The 24,983-nt window shown below is 44.2% G+C and overlaps 1 protein-coding gene across 1 annotated transcript in view; it reads right to left on the bottom strand.

Annotated features, from left to right (window-relative positions):
- The window catches only part of MTMR7 (myotubularin related protein 7), a 121,030-nt gene that overhangs the window by 67,287 nt on the left and 28,760 nt on the right, over positions 1-24,983 (bottom strand). The window contains exon 3 of the mRNA XM_029587099.1: positions 17,018-17,180. Within this exon, the coding sequence (XP_029442959.1) occupies positions 17,018-17,180 (163 nt within the window). The remainder of the gene's footprint in view (positions 1-17,017; positions 17,181-24,983) is intronic.

Below are 24,983 nucleotides of genomic sequence, written 5' to 3'. Positions count from 1 at the left end.
AAAGGGGCCGCAGCGGGAAACCTCGGCCTGGCCCCAAATCACACGTCATCAGCTGGGGAATATATAAGAGTCCCGAGGATCTTCATGCCCTGCCTTGGCAACAGGTCGACTCCTCGAGTAGCTAGTTGCTGATCCTGCTTGTTCCCGACTCCGTTCCAGTGTTCCTGCCTGCTCCAGCTCCATTCCTGATCCCTTGCTTCTCTGGTTTGACTTCGGCCTGGTACCTGGTATTCTCTGTCTGCTGCCCGTCCTGACCCTTGGCGTGTTACCTGGCTTCACCTGTCTTCTGCCTGCCCCGACCTCTGGCCTGCCTCCTCGTCTTGCATCTCTGCTGCCTGCCTCCTGGACCGTCTCAGACTTCCCAAGCCTTCAGCCTGCCTCGACTCAGACTGTTCTCTGGACTCCCCCTTGCCAGGAGACCTTCGCCTAAGTCCTTCCGGCTCTGGCACCCAAGGGCTCAACCTGCAGGGAACGAGGGCTGGTATAGGTGAAGGTCCTGTCAGGTCTCCTGGTCCTGTTCTGCCTCCTGGCTATGAGTACCACTGCAGGCCTTCCTTCAGTGGATCCTCCATACACTCTAGCCGGCCCAAGAGTCCACGATCCCAACATGGACTTAGTAATGCCATGTATTTTTTTTTTGCTTATTTTTGAAATGTTTTGTACATGTATTGATAAGCATTTCTTGCATTTTCAAGACTTCTTGAATGAATAATTTGGAAGTGAATAAAGAGATTAAACTATAAATACAAAAAGCCACAAATAAAAAAAAAGGGGTGCAGCTAGGGTGTGTCTGGCACATTCCAGAGCAAATACAACAGTTATGCACGTAAATCCATATTTTAAGTCTAGTGGCTGTAGCGTGATGAGGTGCAAGTCTGCAGAAATCACTTTTTAGGCCTAACACAACAGGGTGAGGAGTCCAGGTCAACTGGGAGGAGTGCAGTCTGAAGAATCAGAGGTGTTAATGACCTCGAGATAGACTGGGCAAACTGGTGGACTAATTGGTAAAGCTGGGTATGTCCTTCACGCGAGCATGTTTTAAAATCCACTTGTTTGTGCGCATTAAAGCAGACAAAGTCCTATGGAAGATACGTGAAGTACGTTTGCTCGAATAACAGCTTAAAATTAGGAGCACACATACGCGCAGTAGGCATATTTTAAATCAAATGCATGCAATTGTGCACAATTTAAAATTCCAGCATATTCCACTTGTATGGGCGCCCGCAAACTTGTTTTAAAGTTACCATCATTATGTATTAGTAACTCTTGGGGGGAAGGGTCGCTGATTTACAAATTTTATCCTACCAGAACCCAATGTAATCCATTTACTCCTTGTCCTTTGGATTCTTTGCAGGAGTGGGGGAAGATTTTCTGGACTTTGAAGAAAGTGGGAGGCACTTTTCATTTTTGCCAATTGCTCTCTAAATTGAATCATCATCTCCTTAATCAGGCCAGAGAGTTGTATACAATAGGGCAACCCTAAAGTCTTCAGAAGGTCTTGCTAAAGACTAAAGTTCCACCACAATTATTACACTATTAAAAAAAAAAAAAAGGCTTTTTCAAACTTCTTTTGCTAATTTTCCTTGTAACCTCCCAGAATTAAGCAGGTATCACTTTGCTAACTGAGCTAAATTACAGAAATAAACATCTGTCCATTCTTCTGACGAATCAATATTAGAAAAAACAAATCAGGAATATGGGTGGAACTATCAATAAAAAAAATCTACACTATTAAATAGCAGCTCCTTAGAAACTCTGAAATCTAACCATGACAATGTATTTTTGCATACTTAAAGCCAAATTTTATCAGCAAGTCCTTTCAGAGAAAAAGATACAAATGCATGCACACAGCAAGGTAATTTGAACGCCTTGGATTCAAGCTGTAGCACCATAGCACACCCCTCACTTATATGAAACTAAATAGGGATTTACAATCTCTCCATTTCTATAAAAGAAAAAGCTGAAAATGAAGGCCTTTAACCAAACTGGTCCTTTAAATATGAGCAAGGTAAAATTTAATGTAAATTTAAACAGAGTTATAACAAGAAACATCTAATTAGAGAGCAGTTCTAGTCACTAATCAGGGATCAGTTTCCACATAAGAAACTGAAAGGGACTATACACCAGGAAATCAGTGACTGAACATGGTAGCACTAGCCCCTCCCTCCAAAGATGGATAAAAAGAAATACAATTTCAGTTTTATAATCTACCCAGTTTTAACTTAATTAAAAGCAAACAGCATTTTGGTCAATTTTTACCTTGAAATAGAGCCCAGGTTCTCACCGAGAGTTGGGAACGAACAGAAAGGTCCTGTAACCCCTCTTGCTTTATCCGGTCTGGTGCCATGAGTGCGCTCCATAAATTATTATTGTTTAACAACTGTTTTACAAAGAACAGATAGCTTTAGTAAAAGCAGCCATCCAGCAAATCTTTGCATGGTTGGCTTTTCTTGCCAAGTTCATTCCTTGGTTCTGTCTAAGAGATCACTTATGGAGTCAAAAGCCTTAATTATGACACAGATCCAACTGGAAGGGGAGAAAAAGCAGCAACAAGCTGCTGTCTGTAATATATTTATAAAATAATCAGACATGAAATTAAAAGTTGTACCTGCAAATTGCAACATCCTTTAGCTCAGTCATGTCATGACACTTGCCATCTCAACAGCTAAGTCCTTGCTCAAGGAACTTTTCTGTTCACATATGTTGTGACTAATGTGCCTTATAGTCCATTCCATGCCGTCCTCTCCTCTCCCTAAGCTACACAAGATAACTTTGCAGAAGAAAGTCCTCTGTAAGCAGTTTTTGGCAAAGAGCAGTTCCTGTGGCCTACACTATATGCAATGTCCTCTTCAATCAAGAGGAAATGCATCCTCTCAGGTCAAAAAGGCCATCAAGTGTGATTGAAACAAGATCTAATCGGGCAACAACCCTAAATGAGAGAGAGGAGGAGGATAGCCAAAAAGAAAAGAATAATCTTCGATACAGCCCCAGAAGTGAACTGACATTTAAACATTCCAGAAGCAAGCTTCTTTTTGAGCAAAACCCTCAGATGGAGGGAAATCTGCCTATCAACTTTCATTCTGTTGTGTCAGCCAGTAGTAAGATGGCACCAAATGTCTCAGGAAAACAGTGCCATGAAAAAAGCCAAAAGCAAATAATGAATCTTATAGCAACCAATCATGCTCATGAAATAACTCGCAGATCAGCAGGATGAAAAAAAAAAAAATCCCACTACTGCAACCACAGCAAGGCTACTGAAGAACTTCACAAAAGGATTATAAGAGAACTAGAGTACAGAGTGTGCACTTTGATGCATTAGTAACCTATCCCCTCACTTACACCTCACATGCCTTAAATCCCTTGCTTTCCACCCCCTTCCCTTCACCACCCCTTCAGGGTTGGTGTTAAACGGCAGCAGCACCATGCCTCAGGCTGTATCCCCTCCTCTGCTGCCTGGAGCAGAAATATCATGGTTTGAATCATGTGGGACACCGTAATGCCACATGGTTCGAAGTGCGGCACTCCAGGCTCAGGCAGCAGAGACAACATGGCTTGAAGCACACAGATACACGGTCATCCTCCTAATACCAAGCCTGGATCGAAGCAGGGTGGAAAGGAGAGGGAAGAGATATGCAGGATACTGCTGCTTCCACCTACACAGTTTCCCATGATTCTGCGGAGAACAGGGAACTCCATGGCAAAGACCACATTTTGCAGCCCTTCCATCAGGCTCCAAACCATAAGATCAGTACTAGGTCTTATGCTACAGTAACCGGTGGTAGCTGAAGATGTCTGTTATTGCATACCATGATCAGACTGTCTAAAACAATTTTATGTAAATTGTTTACAGGTCTCCGATTACACAAGCATTTACCTAATGCAACAACACAAAAAAGATAAAGGTCACAAACTGTGCAGTTTCAAGATTTATAATACCTATATATTCAAATAGATATAAACTCTCTTTCATCTTCTTCATTCTGCTAAAAGACAACTCAGTATATCTGCTCAAAGAGGAATCGGTTTTCCCATTGTGAGGCCGAGGCAAACACCTATATAGACAGGACAATGAATAAAAATATTTGCTGTTCAAAAACAGGAGCTCTAGAAGCCACATAGGTGCAAATAAGGCAAAATGAGTGTTTAAAAAGGGATTGCAGGACCACCCTATTTCTCAACAGCAGAATGTATCAGCTGCTTCAATTCCCTTTAAATCAGCCTCAATCACTTTTCAGACATACATCCTATAGGGGAAAAAAAGGATAGGAAAGCCAAACCGGGCATGCTTAGGCCATGCTGAGTATCACAGTTCAGCAGGCTGGAGTCAAGGATCACCTCCGCAGAAGCAGCACACGACTGCAGGGCAGATCTGGAGCTGGTCTTCTTCCTAACCAGCCCCTTCCCCTGCAGGTTGAGCCCTTGAGTTCTGGCTGGTGCTGAATACAGGCAGGGCTAGAGGCAAGGCTGGAACTATGGCAGGCAGGAGCTGGATACAGGAAGGGCTGGAAGCCAGACTGGTACTAGACAGCAGACAGGAGCTGGATATAGGCAGGGCTGGAACCCAGTACAAGTGGGAGCTGGAATACTGTTCAGGCTGGGAGCTGGAACGAAGCACAGGTTGGGAGCTGGACACAGGCAGGGCTGGGGATAAGGCTGGAATCAAGGGCAGGCTTGGAACAGAGGCAAGGGCAAGACAAGGTCAGGACAAACAGGACCAGACTGGGACTGGATACGGACAGGGCTAGACAAGGACAGAACAGGCAATAAAACAGGAAAGCCCAACAGAAAACAGAGTTGGCAGGGCGAACCTAGAAGGCCCGAAGGACACAAGGTAGGACAGAAAAGCCCAAGAAGAAATTGAGCAAGGCAGGTAGGCCTGGAATGCCACAAAGTAAGACCAGAAGGCCTGGAAAGGCATAGATCAAGGCTGCAAGGCAGAAAGCCAGGGTAGGCCACAAGGCAAGGCAAGGCAGGATAACAATGCAAAGATGGCCAGGTCAAGGAGCTGAAGTGACTCGATGATGAGGCACTGAGGGAATGGGCAGGCTGAGGTTAAGTAGGGCTGGAACTGAGGTGGCATGTGATCAGGGAGGAGGTAACTTGTGCAGCTGTGAACAAGGCTCGCTGAGAACCCCTAGTGGAAGGGAGGCTGTGCAGCTGGCAGAACCGTAACAGTGAGCATGAACAAAGAACAAAAAAACCGAACACGCATTCCCATACTTCAGTGTCCAAACTGTTATTTGCATACTGAACCATTAATTCATCCAGCTGCATGGGAATCAATGAGAAAATCTCTAGCACTCCCACTCAGAAAAGCACATTTATTAGTCAAACTTTCAGTTCCTTAGCGAGCTGCAGGTTAAAAGGAACTGCTGGCATACAAGAACAGCTTATTGTACTTTGTAAACTTGTAGTCTGCATCCTTCCACTACCACTCTCCTCTCCAAGATGGGATGGCATTCACAGAACATCAGTCAAAATCCTTTCCCTTACACACCATGAAATCCTCAATCCCTGCTTTGCTGTTATGGCTTGAAATGCTGATAGCCCGGGCAGAACGTGGCAGGAGAGCTTAGGTAAGGTGGTTACTGTTGAGTGCTGGAGGTTGGTGCTGTTCTGCTATGGGAGGTTTACTATTTCTGTTCAGAGAGAGTACTCTCTCTTTCCCTTGTGTCATTCTTAACAATAAAAGAAATATGTGGCTTATTTTTTTTTTAATCTCTGCTGTGGATTATAATGAGCAGAATGTCACACATGTGAGCGTTGCCCATCAGGTGTGTCACGATGAGAAAAGAGGTTGAGAACCACTGCTTTAATGAGCCTCTCTAGTAGTGGCACTGAATATATTGCATAAAAATGCAGGCACTGCCATACAGAGGACCTGAGTTTAATTCCGGGGCCATGACACTGCAAAAGCAGGGCTCATAGTCCTCTGGGAAGGGAGTCCCAGACAGGCAGACATCGCTCAACAATGGCACCTAGCAGCCAAAAATCAGAGTTCTTGTTCCAAAGGGAGCCACGGTCTGTGGACTCTGGTCAAGGACTGCTGCAGCAGCAGCACTGACTGGGCTAAGAAGAAGGGAAGATAAAAATAGAGACAGTATCCAGAGTGTGCCTCCTCCTCATTTATCCAAGATGAATACAAGGTGTGCCCTGGCGATGCCTCCTGACAAATTCATTAAATCTTTCATCTCTTCTCATTCTGCATGAGTAAGATAGGATCCACACACATTGTCGGGTAATTCATGCACTACTAGGCGGTTTGTTTTCTACACTAGCCTTTGCTTTGCACTTACCGATTTCAGTCCACAAATGACTCATTTTTTGATATTTTTTCACTGGCTCAGACACCCATGAGACAGCTGCTCCTAATCTGGTGGTCAGAGTAGGACACCAAGAGGGAAAAAAAAATAGAGGCAACAAGGGTATCCCTGGTGGCTTATGAAGGACTCTCTGCTGTTCAACATGGAAACTTATTATGTGCATCTACTGTTCATACGGTATCCATCTCTGCTTGGGCACTGGTTTGGGCACCTGCTGTATTCTATCTGGTTTGTGTGCACCGTGCCTTTTCTGTCCCTTTCTGTCGTGCCCATTTGTGTGCACACATACACTAGGTGTCGTTTCCTCTTCTGTGCCGCGGGAGCCATCCTCTTGCATGTAATGGAAAATCATGCTGTTTCTGGGATGCCTCCCCCCCCTCCCCAAGTGTATCATGTTGCTCGCCTGCCCTTTTAGTTAAACTTTGGAAGCAATTTTTAATAGCCCGCCCATTTGCAGTATATGTGCACACATTTGTATGCACATAGGGGCGGATTTTCAGAGCCCTGCTCGCCTAAATCCGCCCAAAACCGGGCGGATTTAGGCGAGCAGGGCCCTGCGTGCCGGTGAGCCTATTTTACATAGGCCTACCGGCGCGCGCAGAGCCCCGGGACTCGCGTAAGTCCCGGGGTTCTCCGAGGGGGGCGTGTCGGGGGGTGGGCCCGGTCGTTGCGGCGTTTAGGGGGCGTGTCGGCAGCGTTTTGGGGGCGGGTATGGGGCGTGGCTACGGCCCGGGGCGGTCCGGGGGCGTGGCCACGCCCTCCGTACCCGCCCCCAGGTCGCGTCCCGGCGCGCAAGAGGCCCACTGGCGCGCGGGGATTTACGCCTCCCTCCGGGAGGCGTAAATCCCCCGACAAAGGTAAGGGGGGGCTTAGACAGGGCCGGGTGGGTGGGTTAGGTAGAGGAAGGGAGGGGAAGGTGAGGGGAGGGCGTTAGAGGATTCCCTCCGAGGCCGCTCTGATTTCGGAGCGGCCTCGGAGGGAACGGGGGTAGGCTGCGCGGCTCGGCGCGCGCCGGCTATACAAAATCGATAGCCTTGCGCGCGCCGATCCCGGATTTTAGCAGATACGCGCGGCTCCGTGCGTATCCGCTAAAATCCAGCGTACTTTTGTTGGCGCCTGGAGCGCCAACAAAAGTACGCCTATGCGCGCTATTTGAAAATCTACCCCATACCTTGTAGCTAATTTTCAAAAGGGATCATCTGGACTGAGGAAATCTTGAAATACAAGGAAATAAATTAATCTTTTGTTTTTGGATGTGGGAGGGGAAGGAGAGATCGGGTGGGGAGTTCTAGTCCGGTTGTTTGAATTGAACGCATGCCGCTGGGGTGTTGCAGAGTATCTACACCCTGGATATTTTTTGTCACTTTGTTAAAATTTGCAATAAAGAGATTTAAACATAAAGTCCAGAAACAAAGAGCCAATTTTCATAAACGTTTTCAACACCCAGACCAGACCAGAATCCAACACAAAGGTCACAAGCAAAGTTCTCTTTTTTTGGTGTGTAAAACACATCATCTTTGTCTTTGGCATTTGGAGGCCCCTGGGGTTCTTCCTAGGCTGAGTGGCGTTTGAAGGATATGAGTGTGTGCTAGGATATACTTCAAGTGATTCTGAGAAAAATATATGAATGGGGGTGTGGGGAAGCCAGAGGGATATGTGGATAGTAAAGTAGATATTCAAATACAACTTAGTTGGATAAATTGGACTTATCTGGCTAAGTGGCTGCCGCTGAATAGTTAGCCATGTAGTCAGTGGGCGGGCAGTGGGTCTAACTAGGCAACGCTACCTATCCGATTAACTTAGCTGGATTAATAGCGATATTGAGCCTTATCCAGTTAAATTAACTGGATAAGTTAGACATGGCCCATGACCCAGTCTAAAGTTAATATATATAGACACCACAAAAAACAGTGATCCACTAATATATGATCATGCCAATGTCAGAACTTACTGTTCTATCACTATGAATAAAAATTATTTTTCTATTTGATTTATTAATATCTTGTATCAGTTTCAATACTGATACAAGATATTAATAAATCAAATATAAAAATAATTTGTATTCACAGTAATACCAGTCTAAAGTTAGCCAGATAAGTATTAACGTTAGCTGGCTAAGCTTATCAGTGTATATTCAGTGGCATTGCCATCCTGCTGAATATGCAATTAAGTTAGCCAGATAAGTCTTAACTGGCTAATTTACATAGCTGGATATATTGTAATATTGGCCCCAGTGTGTTCAGACATGCATTAGACAGGGATGATCAATGCTGTTTTTCAGCAGACGAGTACCATGATGTGACCCTGGTATCATCTCTACATAAGTAATAAGAATCAAATCACCACATGGGACCCTTTTTTGCCACTTTTTTCCCTGACACACTTAGGGCTAGATTTTAAAAGCCCTGCGCCGGCGCGAATATTTTGCATAGGCTGCCGGCGCGCGCAAAGCCCCGGGACGCACGTAAGTCCCGGGGCTTCATAAAAGGGGCGGGAGGGGCGTGTCCGGGGGCGTGTTGGCAGTCCGGGGGTGTGTCCTGGGGCGGGTCCCGAGTCCCCCGACACTGTGGCCTGTGCCGGGGGATGCCGAGGCAGCACGGGCAAGTTACGCCTGCTTCAAGCAGGCGTAACTTGCACAACAAAAGGTAGGGGGGATTTAGGTAGGGCTGGGGGGTGGGGTAGATAGGGGAAGGGAGGGGAAGGTGGGGGGACGCAGAAGGAAAGTTCCCTCCGAGGCCGCTACGATTTCGGAGCAGCCTCGGAGGGAACGGAGGCAGGCTGCGCGGCTCAGTGCACACAGGCTGCCGATTTTGCACAGCCTTGCGCGCGCCGACCCCAGATTTTATAAGATACACACGGCTACACGCGTATCTTATAAAATCCGGCGTACTTTTGTTGGCGCTGGTTGCACCAACAAAAGTACGCGCACGAGTACTGTTTTAAGATCTACCTCTTAGGTTCCATTCCAATGGAATTTGATAGAATAAAAGAAAAAACATGTCAAAGGCCAGTTCCCATGATTTTCCATAAGAGGAAAAGAAAAAGGAAAATTAAAAAAATATTCTCCTCCTAAGGGACTGATTAGGAGTTACAAGGGCAAAACCTAGGCTGGCTGCTCCAGGTGGAAGTACATGTATTCAGGATAAACATAAGCTGCATATTTAAGTCGATAAAGAGCCATTAAAGGATGGGAACAGAAATAGAGCAGCCTCACCTCTTGCTTAATTTGAATCTACCATTCTGTGTAACCTTTGGGCATTTCCAAATAAACCAAATAGCAGTCCCTTCTTTTCTTCCTAGCAGCCAAAACTATCAGTGCTCAATCAACTCCAAAGCCTCATTTTCCAATACTGGAGAGGGAGAGGGAGAGGGAGAGGGGGAGAGGGAGAGAGAGAGAGAGAGAGAGAGAGAGAGAGATAGACTTGCCATAGTGCCTACTCCCTAGACAGGTATTTGTATCCCTATGGGAGGCCCACCTAGTAACTCGAGGTGAGGTTTAAGTATTAGTGTAGGAGGTTAGGGGCCACTTTCACATTCAACGTGAGACGTACGAACAGAACAGTGGTCTCTTGTGAAGATTTGATGACCTATGGAGTGAGGAAACTCACTCCAAGATGAGATTTGGGCAATGTTCTCTCAACCTAGCTGTAACAACAAGCTAGGTAGGTGAGGTTTAAGTATTAGTGTAGGGGGTTAGGGGCCACTTTCACATTCAACGTGAGACGTACGAACAGAACAGTGGTCTCTTGTGAAGATTTGATGACCTACGGAGTGAGGAAACTCACTCCAAGATGAGATTTGAGCAATGTTCTCTCAACCTCCAAGATGAGATTTGGGCAATGTTCTCTCAACCTAGCTGTAACAACAAGCTAGGTTGAGAGAACATTGCCCAAATCTCATCTTGGAGTGAGTTTCCTCACTCCGTAGGTCATCAAATCTTCACAAGAGACCACTGTTCTGTTCGTACGTCTCACGTTGAATGTGAAAGTGGCCCCTAACCCCCTACACTAATACTTAAACCTCACCTCGAGTTACTAGGTGGGCCTCCCATAAGGATACAAATACCTGTCTAGGGAGGCAGCACTATGGCAAGGTTCTCTCTCTCTCACATGCTGAAACCAGCCTGTCAGGAGACATCATGAACCACAATAAGCCTTTACCAGCCTGTAGCACATGCAATTGTACAACATAACACAAATGAAAGAGGTGTAGTTATTGGCCATGCTAACAGTGCAGCTGTTTCACAGCACACGATAAATTCTCCCTACTTTACATTTACTCCACCCCCTGAATACAAAATTAAAAATTTGCATGCGTTAACTGCTGTTATCACACACAGTAACTCCTTGGAAAATGAGGCCCTAAATTTGCTCTCCCCATTTTTCATCCTCTCCCTTATACTGTCACTGTAAATATCCAAGACTGCCAAAAATTTGACAAACTGCAACTATGGCATGCAAATTGAAAAGACGTTTACATATCTGCCTTTGCTATTAAAAAAAAAAGTATAAAGCAAAGATTACAATGTTTATGGAAAAACAGAATATAAAAGTAATGACCAGGATTATTCAGAAGATGGCAGGCAGCATGACCGGCAGGCCTTTGATTTTGTGTCTCTTGTTTCCTTGTGCTGTTTGCTTTTTTTCCTATTAACATAACGAAAAGGAAGAGCCTCACACCTTGTCCTCCAGACCCGCAGCGATTTGATGGTTTTTTTCCATCAGACACTTGGGACTCCTATTGGGGTGAAGGGCTCCTTGATGGTAGCAGAAGCAGAAGTGCTGTCTGGAACGGAGTGATACCTACCGCTCCAGAAAGCTATTGTGCCCTGAAGGTATTCCCGCTCGTGCTCAGTAAATGGCACCGTCTGATGATGTTGAGGCCGATGTGAGAGTATTACTCTCGGTCCCAGAGGAGTGGATGGAGCTAGTGTTTCTATCCAGCCGGTGAACATGGAGCCAGCCTCAGTAGCTGGAGATCCATTTGGAGGAGAGTATGTGGAGAGGGTAGGTGGATTGCAAGCTCCTCACCAGGATCACTTACGGATATGTCACAGAGTCTGGTGAGTGCATCACAACCTCCTCTAGTAAAACTGGTGGTGGTTCCAGCAAGGGAGGTCTGATTTTGAAACTCTATGCCTGAAGGCTGACCAAGCCTCCAAATTGCTATCGATAATCTACTCTTTGTTGGGACAGCCCACACCCACGAAGCCTAATCATTTACAAGCGTGGGAGCTTGATCTTGGTATCACCTTCACACAACGAGAATGGGAGGACATTTTTAAGCCTCTGGGCAAGGGTCTCATTGCAGCTTCTATGATAGAAAACTCGCTAAAATTGTGTCACTGGCATTATTGCCCAGTTAGGCTTCATAAAATGCTTCCGAGTATCTCCGCTCAGTGCTGGAGAGGTGTCAGATGACTGGGACATATTTTCATATGTGATGGACCAGTCCTAAGATACAGAAACTATGGGCAGAAATTGCAACCTGGATTGGTCAACTATTTCCGAGTGTTGGGACTATACATCCACAGCATGTTTTATTAGGGGTTCCCTTGTTTCCAAATGGGGTAAATGAAAATAGAATGGTCAATTATATTTTTACAGCCACTAGAACTGTAATTGATGGGAGCTGGAAGTCGATTAGTGTTCCCAATATTGCCTGACATCCAGCATAAAATGGGGAAAATCTATATCTTAGCAAAACGTACAGCCCATAAACGCAAGAATATTGGGAACTTTAATAGCATATGGCAGAATTATTGCTTATGGAAAGATAAAGCATAGAGAGGGTATGTCTGGACGGATAAGGGAGTAGCCCTTGCATGCGCATGGCCATCATGTATGTGGGACTCAGTGACAATTATCCACCTACTCAGATACAAACTGATAAGGGAACTGCGGAAAGGGGAGGGGAGTTCATGGGACATAAAACCAAGACACGATATTTGTTGCGATCAAAGCTCTTTATTCTGGTGGATTGTTTGACTTACGAATGTGTACATATCATTTGTTCTTGTTCTGTGATCATTGCAATTGTTCTGAGACTAGTGTGTTTTATCGTGCTCTTTTCAATAAAAATAAACTTAAAAAAAAAAAAAATAACTGGCGGTGGGTACTCTAGAAGCTATTTAGACTATTCTAGTAGGTTGGATGCAACTGCGTCAACATGTGTTTCGGGTGTGAACCTGCTAGCCAAGTCTGTTACTGACTTAACTCAGAAACAAGATGCCAATGTTGTTGGAATATAATGGGAAGTTTGAAATTATTGAAAAGGAGATTTGGGAGTTAAAATCAGTGGCCACTGTTTTGATACACGATAAAGGATTGTTACACAGGAAACTTAAACAGATGGAAAATCAGTTGAGTCATCTCAATCTTTGCTTTCTGAACTTCCCTAAAGTTCCAGCATCATCAGCGAGGGACACCTTCCATAAGTATTTGTGAGAGGGCTTGGCTGTCACCCTAGAGCAATTCCCCCACTTAAGATTTTTCTTCTTCATAGGAGGAACATAAGAAATTGCCATTCTGGGTTAGACCAAGGTTCCATCAAGCCCAGCCTCCTGTTTCCAATAGTGTCCAATCCAGGTTACAAATACCTGGCAAGTTCCCAAACAGTAAATAAATCTCATGCTATTAATACTGGCAATAAGTAGTGTCTAGTCCCTAACGGACGAATTTTAAATCGTCCACATTTACAAATATCGTCACTTACTTGCGTGACCAGGCCCTGTACGCTCCACGCGAGTTTTCAAAAGGGCCTGGCTACGTGCGTATGTGACGATATGCACGTAATTGCTGGGCCCTGAAAAGAGGCGTGCTGGGGGGCGTGGTCTAGGCAGGGCGGAAGCCGGCCGGGACTGTCCCAGGAAAGCGCTCGCCAGCAGTCAGCCAGCTCGCACAAACTATTTCTGCTCCAGGAGTGAAATGAAAACATTTTAAGTTTTGGGGACAGGTTCCGGGGGTGAGGAGGAGAGAGGAAGAGGGAGGGAGTTTAGGTAGGGGATAGGGAAGTTCCCTTCCAGTCTGCTCCTTAACTGGAGTGGACTGGGAGGGATTAGGGGAAAGGTCCAAGTTCGTCGCCGCGTGTACTTTTACAAAATTTGTCGTCCCCCCCCCCACGCGCACGCTACCCGCACATGTGCACGCGGATTATAAAATTTGGTGCACACATGCGCGCAGCCCACGAATTTTATAACATGCACACACATTTGGTGCATCCATGTGTGCGTGCCGGGAAGCAGGCGCACATGGACGCGTGCATTTTTTAAAGTCTACCTCTTAGTCTACTTGGTTAATAACAGTTTATGGACTTCTCCAGAAGCTTGTCCAAACCTTTTTTAAACCCAGCTATACTAATTGCCTTAACCACATCCTCTGACAATGAATTCCAGAGCCTAATTGTGCATTGTGTGAAAAATAATTTTCTCAGATTTGTTTTAAATGTACTACTTGCAACTTCATGGAGTGCCCCTAGTCTTTTTATTATCTGAAAGAGTAAATAACTGGTCCATGTTTACCCATTCTAAATCTCTCATGATTTTATAGACCATTATCATATCCCCCTCAGCCATCTCTTCTCCAAGCTGAACAGTCCTAACCTCTTTAGTCTTTCCTCATAGGGGAGCCATTCCAGCCCCTTTATCATTTTGGTCACTCTTCTCTGCACCTTTTCCAATGTATGTGGCAACCAGAACTGCACACAGTAATCAAGATGTGGTCTCACAATGCAGCAATACAGAGGGAGGCAGATTTTATAAATCTGCCCACACGCGTACTTTTGTTCGTGCACCAGGCGCGAACAAGAGTACACGGGATTTTAATAGATACGTGCGTAGCCTGCGCGCGCGCCAAGCCACGCAGCCTGCCTCCGTTCCCTCCGAGGCCGCTCCGAAACGCCCCTGGGCTGAAACCACACCCGCGGCGCCGCCCCCGAAACGCCGCATCACTCGCGACATGCCCCCGAAACACCACTTCACTCCCGGCACGCCCCCCAACACGCCCCCTGGCACGCCCCTCCATGCAAGCCCCGGGACTTACACGCGTCCCGGGGCTTGCGTGCGCTGCCGAGCCTATGCAAAATAGGCTCAGCGCGCACAGGGGGGTTTGGGGTAGGTTTTCAGGGGGTACGCGCGTATCCTACGCGCGTACCCCTTTGAAAATCTACCCCAGGGAGTTTAAGAGAAGATATTGTTTTGTCCCCTATTTCATCTGGGAATCTGGATGTGATGGCCTTGTTAGAAAGTTCTCCAAAAGAAATGGACAGGATAACCTTGCTAGTGTCTTTTGTTGTTGAACAAGATCATAATGCTCATGCATTATTTCTTGATCCAAAAATCTGGTTATAGCCAGATATTTCTAGAGTCACTCAAGAAAAGAGAAAATTGTTATTGTCTGTGCATGAAGAGACTAGAGGTCTTGGAGCTGTTTTCTTTCTACAATATTCATGCAAAAGTATTGTTAATACATATCAATATAGTTTGCCTGAATAATTGTGCTTCCTTAATGACTCTAAAAAGCTCACTAGAGAAATAGCCTGAGAATTTTACTGTAACTTGCTATACCTGGGTGGTGTCATGCTATTATCTTTTCCTTTTTACTCTTTTTACTTTTTTTTGGCTCTTTGGCGTTCTCCTCACCCAGTTCTTGGAGTCTAATGGATACATACCACTTATGTTTTTCCTTATGTTTTTATGTTAATTATTATAATTCTCTTAACAGTCTTTACTGGAACAAGTTTTATTTATCCGAATGTTGCGAAATCTTATAACGATTAAAGAAAATAAGAAGAATGACCAGGATAACCAAATACAGTTATACCATGGCACATTTATTTATTTAGACAATTTTTATATACTGGGTTTTTTTTTTACCGGAGGGTATTCAAAACAGTTTACAGCTTAATACATACATAGTAATAAAAACATCTCAGTGGAAAAGGGTAAACAGTGGAGTGCCTCAGGGATCTGTACGTGGACCGGTGCGTTTCAATATATTTATAAATGATCTGGAAAGGAATACGACGAGTGAGGTTATCAAATTTGCAGATGATACAAAATTATTTAGAGTAGTTAAAACACAAGAGGATTGTGATACATTACAGGAGGACCTTGCAAGACTGGAAGATTGGGCATCCAAATGGCAGATGAAATGTAATGTGGATAAGTGCAAAGTGATGCATAGAGGGAAAATAACCCATGCTGTAGTTACACGATGTTAGGTTCCATATTAGAAGCTACCACCCAGGAAAGATATCTAAGCATCATAGTGGATAATACTTTGAAATCGTCAGCTCAGTGTGCTGCAGCAGTCAAAAAAGCAAACAGAATGTTGGGAATTATTAGGAAGGGAATGGTTAATAAAACAGAAAATGTCATAATGCCTCTGTATCGCACCATGGTGAGACAGCACCTTGAATACTGTGTACAATTCTGATCGCAGCATCTCAAAAAAGATATAGTTGCAATGGAGAAAGTAAACCAGAGAAGGGCAACCAAAATGATAAAGGTATGGAACAGCTCCCCTATGAGGAAAGGCTGAAGAAGTTGGGGCTGTTCAGCTTGGAGAAGAGATGGCTGAGGGGGGATATGATAGAGGTCTTTAAGATCATGAGAGGTCTTGAACGAGTAGATGTGAATCAGTTATTTACACTTTCAGATAATAGAAGGACCAGGGAGCATTCCATGAAATAGCAAGTAGCACATTTAAGACTAATCAGAGAAAATTCTTTCACTCAACGCACAATTAAACTCTGGAATTTGTTGCCAGAGGACGTAGCTGGGTTCAAAAAAGATTTGGATAAGTCCATTAACTGCTATTAATCAAGTGTACTTAGCTAATAGACACTGCTATTAATTGCATCAGTAGCATGGGATCTTCTTAGTTTTTGGGTAATTGCCAGGTTCTTATGGCCTGGATTGGCCCCTGTTGGAAAAAGGATGCTGGGCTTGATGGACCCTTGGTCTGACCCAGCATGGCAATTTCTTATTTTCTTATGTTCTAACTAACTCGAGCAGAAAAGAGAGTAAAAAACAATAAAAATAAAGATAAAATAAAAACAAGTATATAAAAGAAATAAATTAACAGCAAATTAAACTGAACCTGGATCTCGAGGGTGGGTGTAAGAATGCGGGCAAAGGGGTGGGAAAGAAGTCTGAGTTAGCTCTGCAGAATATGGATGAGGTTTCGAGGGGTTACCAGCTAATTACTTCTGTTAAATGCGACTTCAAAAAGGTAGGTTTTTAGGCTCTTTTTGAATATTTGCTTTCGATATTTCTTAGGCTACCTGGGATTGAGTTCCAAAGTTTTGGCCCTGCTACAGAAAAGGCGCACCTTCTGGTGATGTCAAGTCGGGCGATCTTAATTGTTGGTACTTGCAGAAAGCTCTTATGGACTGAACGAAGATTTCTAGATGGTCCGTAAATATGCAGTTGTGCACTGAGCCAAGAGGAAGTGTCTTCAGTTAAGAGACTGTGTATGATGGAAAGTGGTTTATATTTTATTCTGTGTTCGACTGGTAGCCAGTGTAGATCGGGGAGATGTGATCTCTATGGGGCTTACCTGTGAGAATATGAGTGGCAGCATTTTGAAACAGTTGCAGTGGATATAATGCGTTGCGTTGAAGGCCAAGGAACGGTGTGTTGCAATAGTCTAGTCTAGGAGATTGTAATACTGTTCTAAAATCACTCAACATACCTGGCCGTGAAAGACGTAATAAAGATATATAAAAGTCATGGGAGTCTCTTTCCTGAGGAATGACAAACTGGATGAGCTGATAGTTTTTGCAGCGGATCAGTATGGGACAGCCAGTAGCAGTGATCACCTGCTTTTCAATGGAGGAAATTTGGCTATGGAGAATCTGAAAAACAAAATTTGAAGGAAAAAAAAGATTGGACAAAAAGATTAAACAAAGTTTGTCATAAATAAATAAAATAACGATTTTAAAGTTTCAACACTAGTTCAATTATCTAACTATAATAAAGAGGAAAATTGCCTTGCACCTGCATTGCGATATGCAAATTGAGCTCCACCTCCTCCCTGCCTGTACTCTCCAGCTCCAACCCACTCTCTCTCTGTATGGAAACTGAGCTCTGCCCCTCTCCCTATACGCTCCAGTTCCTCTCCATTCTCCAGCTCCGCCCCTCTCTCTATCTGTAATCTACTACCACATACGGAAATTGAGCTCCACCCCTCTCTGGGTACTCTCCAACTTTGCTCCCTCTCTCTTTGAGTTCTCCAGTTCCCTCTCTACTATCACAGAGTGCACCGGCGCTCAGTCTGCGCTTTCTACCACCACACATCTCAATTATACACTTTACAGCATTTCCCCATCCTTGGAGGGGGTTTTGCTCTCAGTACTTTTATATTGGAGCTGATCCGGGGCAGTTACACTGAGTAAACAAAACATAGGAACAGTGACAAAGCTATACAGGAAATCAACCATTAAGAGTTTTCTACCTAAATCATAAGAAAACTAAAAGTAGGGAGTCTTGGCACATCAGAAGAGTATTCCAAAGAAAAAGTGCCAGAAGAGAAACAGCAGAAATAGTAGGAAGTGGCTAGCTAAGTGCAATGGATACAGAGAAACACGGGTCTTCTTGTTCAAAAGTGCTCACATGTTTTTGGTATTGTAGTTGTGCTACAAAGGTTAAAAATCTCAAAGTCATTACAAAAAAACAATTACAATCATTCTGAAGTTGCTGAGAAGAATCACTATGGTGTGACTGAAAAGCCACCACTGACCATGCTAGCAAGTTCCTCCTAGGATAAAATTGTAAAAATTTCCAAGAAAAATAAATTTTGGAAATGACTGAAAGCTAAAAGCAGAAAGTAACAAGACAGTAGGCACAGCACTTGCAGTCAGAGGATTAACATTGTTTGAATGACAATTTGAGTTGATTATTAGATATACATATACGATTTGGCGAAAAGAAAAGAAAGGTGGGCAAAAGTTGTAAGACAAGACGAATATTTGGAGGAAAACCTTTTTTTTGGATGTTATATATAATACCTTTCACAGGACCAACAACGTTGTTGTTGTAGTACTGGAGCATTTTAAGACCAAAGATCCCTTCTTCAGGTGTCAGGGAGAATGATAGATTCTCAAGGAACTGGAGATTACAAACCAGAGGAAGCTGCAGCGGCATACAGGGCTCGATTCACCCATATCCTTTATGCTCTCTTGGTGGGTGAACAGAAGAATAAACCCAAATGGTAACTGTTGTTAAAAGGAGATATTTGGAGTATAGTAAGAAAAATAAAATAAAATGAGAATTTGTCTCCGCTTTAAAAAAAAAAAAAAAAGGTAAAATTTGATCTTACCTGATAATTCCCTTTCTTCAAGTCCTGCTAGATCAGTCCTTAGTTATGGGATTTCCCCTGCCACAAATGCCAGAGACAGAGGACACACCTTTTTCTTCCTTGTGACATGGTGTCTAGCTATAAAGGAGGTATGGCATTATCCTTCAGAGCAGGAAAAGAACTACCCTAGTCAAAAAGAAACAAATTAAAGATGCGAGCGAGAGATCCCGTGATTCACCCTTCGTGATTCATCGTTTGAGCATGCTATTTTCTTTATTCCTTTTCATTATACTTTTTTTTTCTTTTCAAGAAAAAGATGGAATCTGGAACTTCTACTTCCTCAGGGAGATAGGAGTTGGATGGAAAAAAGGCAGAAGGAGACTTATGCTATAACCTCTGGAGTGGTCTAGCAGGATTCTCTAATTTTTTTTTAATTCTGGGAAAAAAAAAAGATTTAATTTCAGCTGAGCTAAAGGGTTATTAAAGAATTTGAAGCTTTGTATTTTTTTTTCTCTTGCAGGGGACTTTCATTTAAAACTACTGCAGGTAAGTATGTTACTTAGTATAAAGTCTTTACTTCCTTTCTCCTTGTGTTCTGTGTGTAACACAGTTTTTGCTGTGGTATCACTGATGTGCACACTAAACCTTGTTCTCATGTGTTCGTTGTCAGTGTGCATTGCCAGACAGCGCTGCTTGGGTGCGCGTCTTCCCTCTTTGTTGGGTGTGTCATCTCTGTTCAAGTGTACTGTCTTCTTTCTTCTTCTCCTCATGGTGTCTTCAAAAGGGACCTATTCCACTAAGCTAGAAAAGAAACCTAACTGCTACACTTGCCCATCAAATCTTCCAGATCCTAATGTAGAGTGTCTTGACGTTCTGTTGTACCATCCTAGTAACTATTATCATAAATCAAAGTTTCCCTAATCTATAGTGACTAGTGAAGGAGCATCTTTATTTAAGCAATAGTCTTACATTTTTCTCTAATTAAAATATCTTTACATATTCTCAACAGCAAAGTCAACCAATGCTGACTTCCAGCAAACTAATGACAACTACCTTACTAGTAGGACTCACAGAGTAGGCTGAGTGTCTTGCTGCAGTGACTCGCATATTTCCAGGTTCTATTGAACAGGGACTCTTTCATACAAGTCTCATCAGCCTTATTCCAGAAGACAGGCTGAGTATCAAGAGATGGGGAGGTTTTCAAGATATTAGTGACTAATCAGCTGTGTTTAGCAACAACCATATTTCTTCCTCACTTCCGTTCAACTATCTCACTAAATCTGGGCAATATCAGGCGGTTCAGCTTTGAATTACTTTTTACTCTAGTCCTACCTGTATCTTTCCTTGGCTGTATTCACTATATCCAGTTTGGCTAATTAAAAGTTACTTTTCTTTCGCTCTCTCAGTCATTCTAGTGTATTTTAAGCTGTTCCTTTAGTGTATTTCACTTTAAAACTGTTAACAGTAACAGTCCACATGACTGCCCTCAGCTGTTTCCAATGATGTTCTCCTATAATTCTAAACTATAACCATTGTAAGAGTGTTACAGTATCAATACTCTCCTGATGCAACTTGAAGTGTAGAGCAGAAGACATCTGTGAGTTCACTTTAAAATATACCAGTGGCAGAGATATCACCCCCCTGCTGCATGTGAGAATAACGTTTGAATAATTTTAATTCCATTAAATTATATATCAATTGTTTTTAAAGCCCCAGGGGTGCTGGTTGAATTACACCCACTAGTGTCCTTCCACAGGCCAATCACCTGCCCAGGTTCCAGGGTTAGAGCTTTCAAATCAGCTGAGCTAGGCTGGGAAAACCCAGACCAGCTCACTTTTTACCCTGCACTGGAGTTTTAAATAGGTAAGTTTTTCTTAATTTTTCTTTTGACCCCCAAAAGATGTTCTTTGGCCATTTCAGATGTGGCTAATGCTGGCAGAGGATATCTGATTACTTTTTTTGCCCCAATTTGTTTTTAGTTTTATTCCCTAAAAACACCAGTGATTTTCTCTGCTGCCAGATATTCCTTCCCCTTGCCATTTTCAATGGGTAGGGGGCTTGTTTAGAGTCCCCCAACCCACCCAACCCCCAAGTGTCCACTTATCTTTACATTTGACTTCTTTTTAACATTTTAATATACTATATCAGCCCTGATTCTAGCAATTTTTATTGTGTTTTTTAAACTTCTCCTGTCACTTATTTATATTTATTTTACGTATTTTACACACATTTTTAGGTTTTGCTGTCAGTACCAGGGGCCCCGGAAGTGACATCACTACCAGACCCATCCTTCCCTTGTTTTCAGCATCGTGAGCTTGCTTAAGGTCCCCAGTGCTCCTGGCAGCCCCTCTTCTCACAAAACAGTGGCAATGCAAGTCTCCCAGCGCCACTGTCATAATCAAAAGGAATAACAGCATAAGAACATAAGAAATTGCCATACTGGGTCAGACCAAGGGTCCATCAAGCCCAGCATCCTGTTTCCAACAGAGGCCAAACCAGGCCACAAGAACCTGGCAATTACCCAAACAGTAAGAAGATCCCATGCTACTGATGCAATTAATAGCAGTGGCTATTCCCTAAGTAAACTTGATTAATAGCCCTTAATGGACTTCACCTCCAAGAACTTATCCAAACCTTTTTTGAACCCAGCTACACTAACTGCACTAACCACATCCTCTGGCAACAAATTCCAGAGCTTTATTGTGCATTGACTGAAAAAGAATTTTCTCCGATTAGTCTTAAATGTGCTACTTGCTAACTTCATGGAATGCCCCCTAGTCCTTGTATTATCCGAAAGTGTAAATAACCGAGTCACATCTACTCGTTCAAGACCTCAGAGACTCTTACCGCACGCACTGCCTTCTAGCTTCCTACAAAGCCACAGGAGCAAGTGTTCAACTCTCCTTATAGTAGACAAAGGTCTCTTTCCTCCCACAGGAATCAGTGAAAAATATCCTGCAGTTGCCTGAGCAGCACAATGTTGCCTTAGACTGTTGCTGTATCCTCTTCAGACACTGCTGTCTTTTCCCCAGCCACAAGCTTGGCTTCTTAACCCTCCACGCCGCTGCTGAAAACCCCTCAAAAAAATCACAGCCCTGCCACAGTGAGGGCAGATCTCCAATGATGCCACTGCTACACCAGTCCAATGCATAGACCACCAGCCAGTTAGACATGCTAGCCAGGGGCAAAGGGTGCCCCAAAACAGTAAAATCTATTTTGGGTTTTTTCTCAAAGCCCTATTTTTGCCCCGTATTACAAGATGCAGATAAGAGGTACAGGTTCAGTTCTGACAACCTGCACAGCAAGGTGGCCTCGGTTTCCAGTGTATGGCTGCGTATGCATCCCTGTTTGTTCACATATGCCACCACTGTGGTGCTGTCAGAGTATTCTGACTTGCCTTTACCTTATTAAGGGTGGAAAGATGAGCAGTGCTCACCAGATAGCCCATGTTTTTTGATCTGTTTACACCATGTCCCTTCCTTCCTTTTTGATAGCCCCCGAGTCACCTGCCCCTGGAAATGGGCTCCCCAGCCACGTTTGCTGGGGTTCATAGTTATGAAGACCCATGAGGGAGGCTCCAGGTCCATCCATCTTAGTAAGTTGTGGGCTCAAACCACCAACCCAAGCTCTCTCTCTCACCGTCAGGACTAACTGAAGGCAGACCTCATAACTGCTTGATTCTGAAGACCATCGTGTCAGGAGGGACTGCTGTAATGGGCGCATATGAGCCCTAGCCATAGGACCAAATCTATTCTGGCCGCCACTAGCTTCAGAAGATGTAGGTAGTCCCTAACTCTGGATGCCACCTGCTCTTGGAAACCCTGTATCTATGCTACCAACTTTCCCATTCTCTTTGAGGTGAGAGTGACTCAGCCTTCTGCTGTATTGAAGAGTGCCCCTAAGAACTCCATGGATTGGGAAGGGACCAGGCTCCTCTGTGTAGTTTGTCACCCAGCCGAGCTGTTCCATGAATTATAGCACCGAATTCAAGACTAGTTGACTCGCCTGAAATGACTTGTCCCTGATAAGCCAGTCCAAGAAGGGATGGACCAGTATACCCTGTGCGCACTGCTGCAACCTTCACCACCACCATTACCTTGATGAAGATTCTAAGGGTGGTCATAAGGTCGAAAGGTAGGGCTTGGAATTGAAAATGTTCACTCAAGATGCAGAAGTGAAGCAGATTCGGACAGGAATCCCTTACTGGGATATGAAAATATGCTTCATCAGAAACTATCCCTTCATCATAGACATAGTATTGAAGCAAAGTATCTGAATCTGAAAACGTGTAACCTGGAGACACCTGGTAACCCCTTTGAGATCTAGCATGGGCTGAAAGGCACTATCTATCTTTGGAACAATGAAGAATATTAAGTATGTCCCCCTTCTCTACTATGCTGCTAGGTCTGGGAAAATAGCCTCAAGCTCCTGCAACCTTGCTAGTGTGGCTCTTATTGCCTCACTTTTGCCCAAGGATAAATATGGAGAGGCCACATAGGACTGAGAGACTGGGACCAGCAGATCCAGGGGATAACCCCTTTGAATGATGTCTACTACCCACTGACCTGACATAACATGGGTCCATTTTGCGTAGAACTGCTGAAGGCAACTTTCTACCAGCACTATCATGAAAGGGACCCACTACATATCATTGAGATGGGCAACTCAAGCTTGTGGCTGCTGAGGAGTCACTCGGCCTTTCTTGCTCCTTGAAACAATTGGGCTATAGATTTTCTTGACTGCTGGGGAGGAAAATACTTACCCACTTTAAACCTTCAATAAATTTCTAAAACACTGGTGTCTTGGAACTCGTGAACCTGACCGAAGCCTATCCTCCAGAAGCATCTGTGGTTTAGGCTCCACCAGATCTCAACTTCATCGATGAAAAGTAGGGCCTCCTTTAAAGGACAATTTGCAAAGTTGAGCCTTGAATATAGCATGTACTGCCTAACTGCAGAGCCAAAGCAGCCTCACTGTTGCCATACCTGATGCTACTGCTCAAGGAGGCCAACCTAATGAGAGCATACAGAGTACTGGCTACAAAAGCCACACCAGATTCTATCCTTGCCTTACCATCATATTCCAGAAGTTACTGGACATAGCACACCACAGCATGCCCTATGTAACCCCTACAAATAGTTGCCTATAAAGCCATGAAATTAGTAGAATAGCCTCAATTTTCCTATCCTGGGAGTCTCTCAAAGCCATCCCTCCTTCGCCCAGGATAGTCATTTTGTAGTTGACTACAGAGACTAGCGCATCCACCCTAGGTACTCTTAAGAGTGTATTCCTATCCTCAAGAGGTAAAAAGATCTCACTCATGAGCCTAACCCCTTTCAGTCCTCCAAGGAGAGAATCCCATTCTGCTAGCACTATACTCTTCAGGGCTGGGTGCAAGAGAAAGACTTTTTGGGGCTTCTGGATTCCATGCAGGATTGGATCCTTCTTCATTTGGTCAACCCCATTGACAAATGAGATTTTGAGAGCTACCATCACATTGGTAATCAAAGCAGATAAATCTTCTCTACAAAACAACTGTAATCAGAGAGGATTCCTCCTCCTCTGAGGAATGCTTCCCTTTCTCAAGAGTCTATAGACCTAGATGATCAGAGTCTAATTCAGACAAGGACTACTCTCTGGACTCCTGTGTAAGTGTTTAGGTGGATGACCCTGCATTCTTATTAGCTGCCCTACACCACTTCAGAGGTGGACTTCTTTCATTAGTCGCACGAGGAGAGGAAGGAAACCCCCATCCCTGGCTTCTGAATGGCAGCAAAAGACTGGAACATGAGAAGCACAATTCCAGGGAAAAGGCCCCAAGAAGCCCCGCAGAGGACTTTTCCTGCAGGTCATGAGGGGCCATATCTATCCCAGAGTGGGCTTTTGAGCCCTGCTTCCCCACTGAGGAAGCCTCAGAAGCCCTGTTGGATCTGCAGGCCCCCTGGGTCAAACACAACGAAGCTCATGGCCGCTGATAACTTTGCAATGGGAACTACTCCTATGAGCAGTCCCTCCAAACCCTCCTGCTCTTCCCAGGAGGGAGAATTAGCAGTTACATCCTCTTGGGGTATTTGTTCAGTGTCCCTGTCACAGGCTGAAAAATGGAGTCTGCAACTGTAGGGAGCCTTCTAATGCCACACATTGTGCACCTGCGGCCTCTCATCTTTCCTTTTTTACCTACTGGTGTCTAACAGCAAATGAGGGGAACTCACGCACAGGTAACCTCTTAGTAGAGCAGCTACTGCTATGGCTATTCAAATACAGCCATGGCTACTTTAAGGACACTATAGCCTCCTTGATACGCCTACTGAGCCTACCATGGGCCCTTTAACTAGCCACAGTTCCTCCAACAGCAGCTGTG

The sequence above is a fragment of the Rhinatrema bivittatum genome, chromosome 1 (genome assembly GCF_901001135.1).
Source record: "Rhinatrema bivittatum chromosome 1, aRhiBiv1.1, whole genome shotgun sequence".
Lineage (NCBI taxonomy): Eukaryota > Metazoa > Chordata > Amphibia > Gymnophiona > Rhinatrematidae > Rhinatrema > Rhinatrema bivittatum.
Note: the sequence above shows the minus strand (reverse complement) of the source record. Positions and strands in the feature narration are given on the sequence as shown.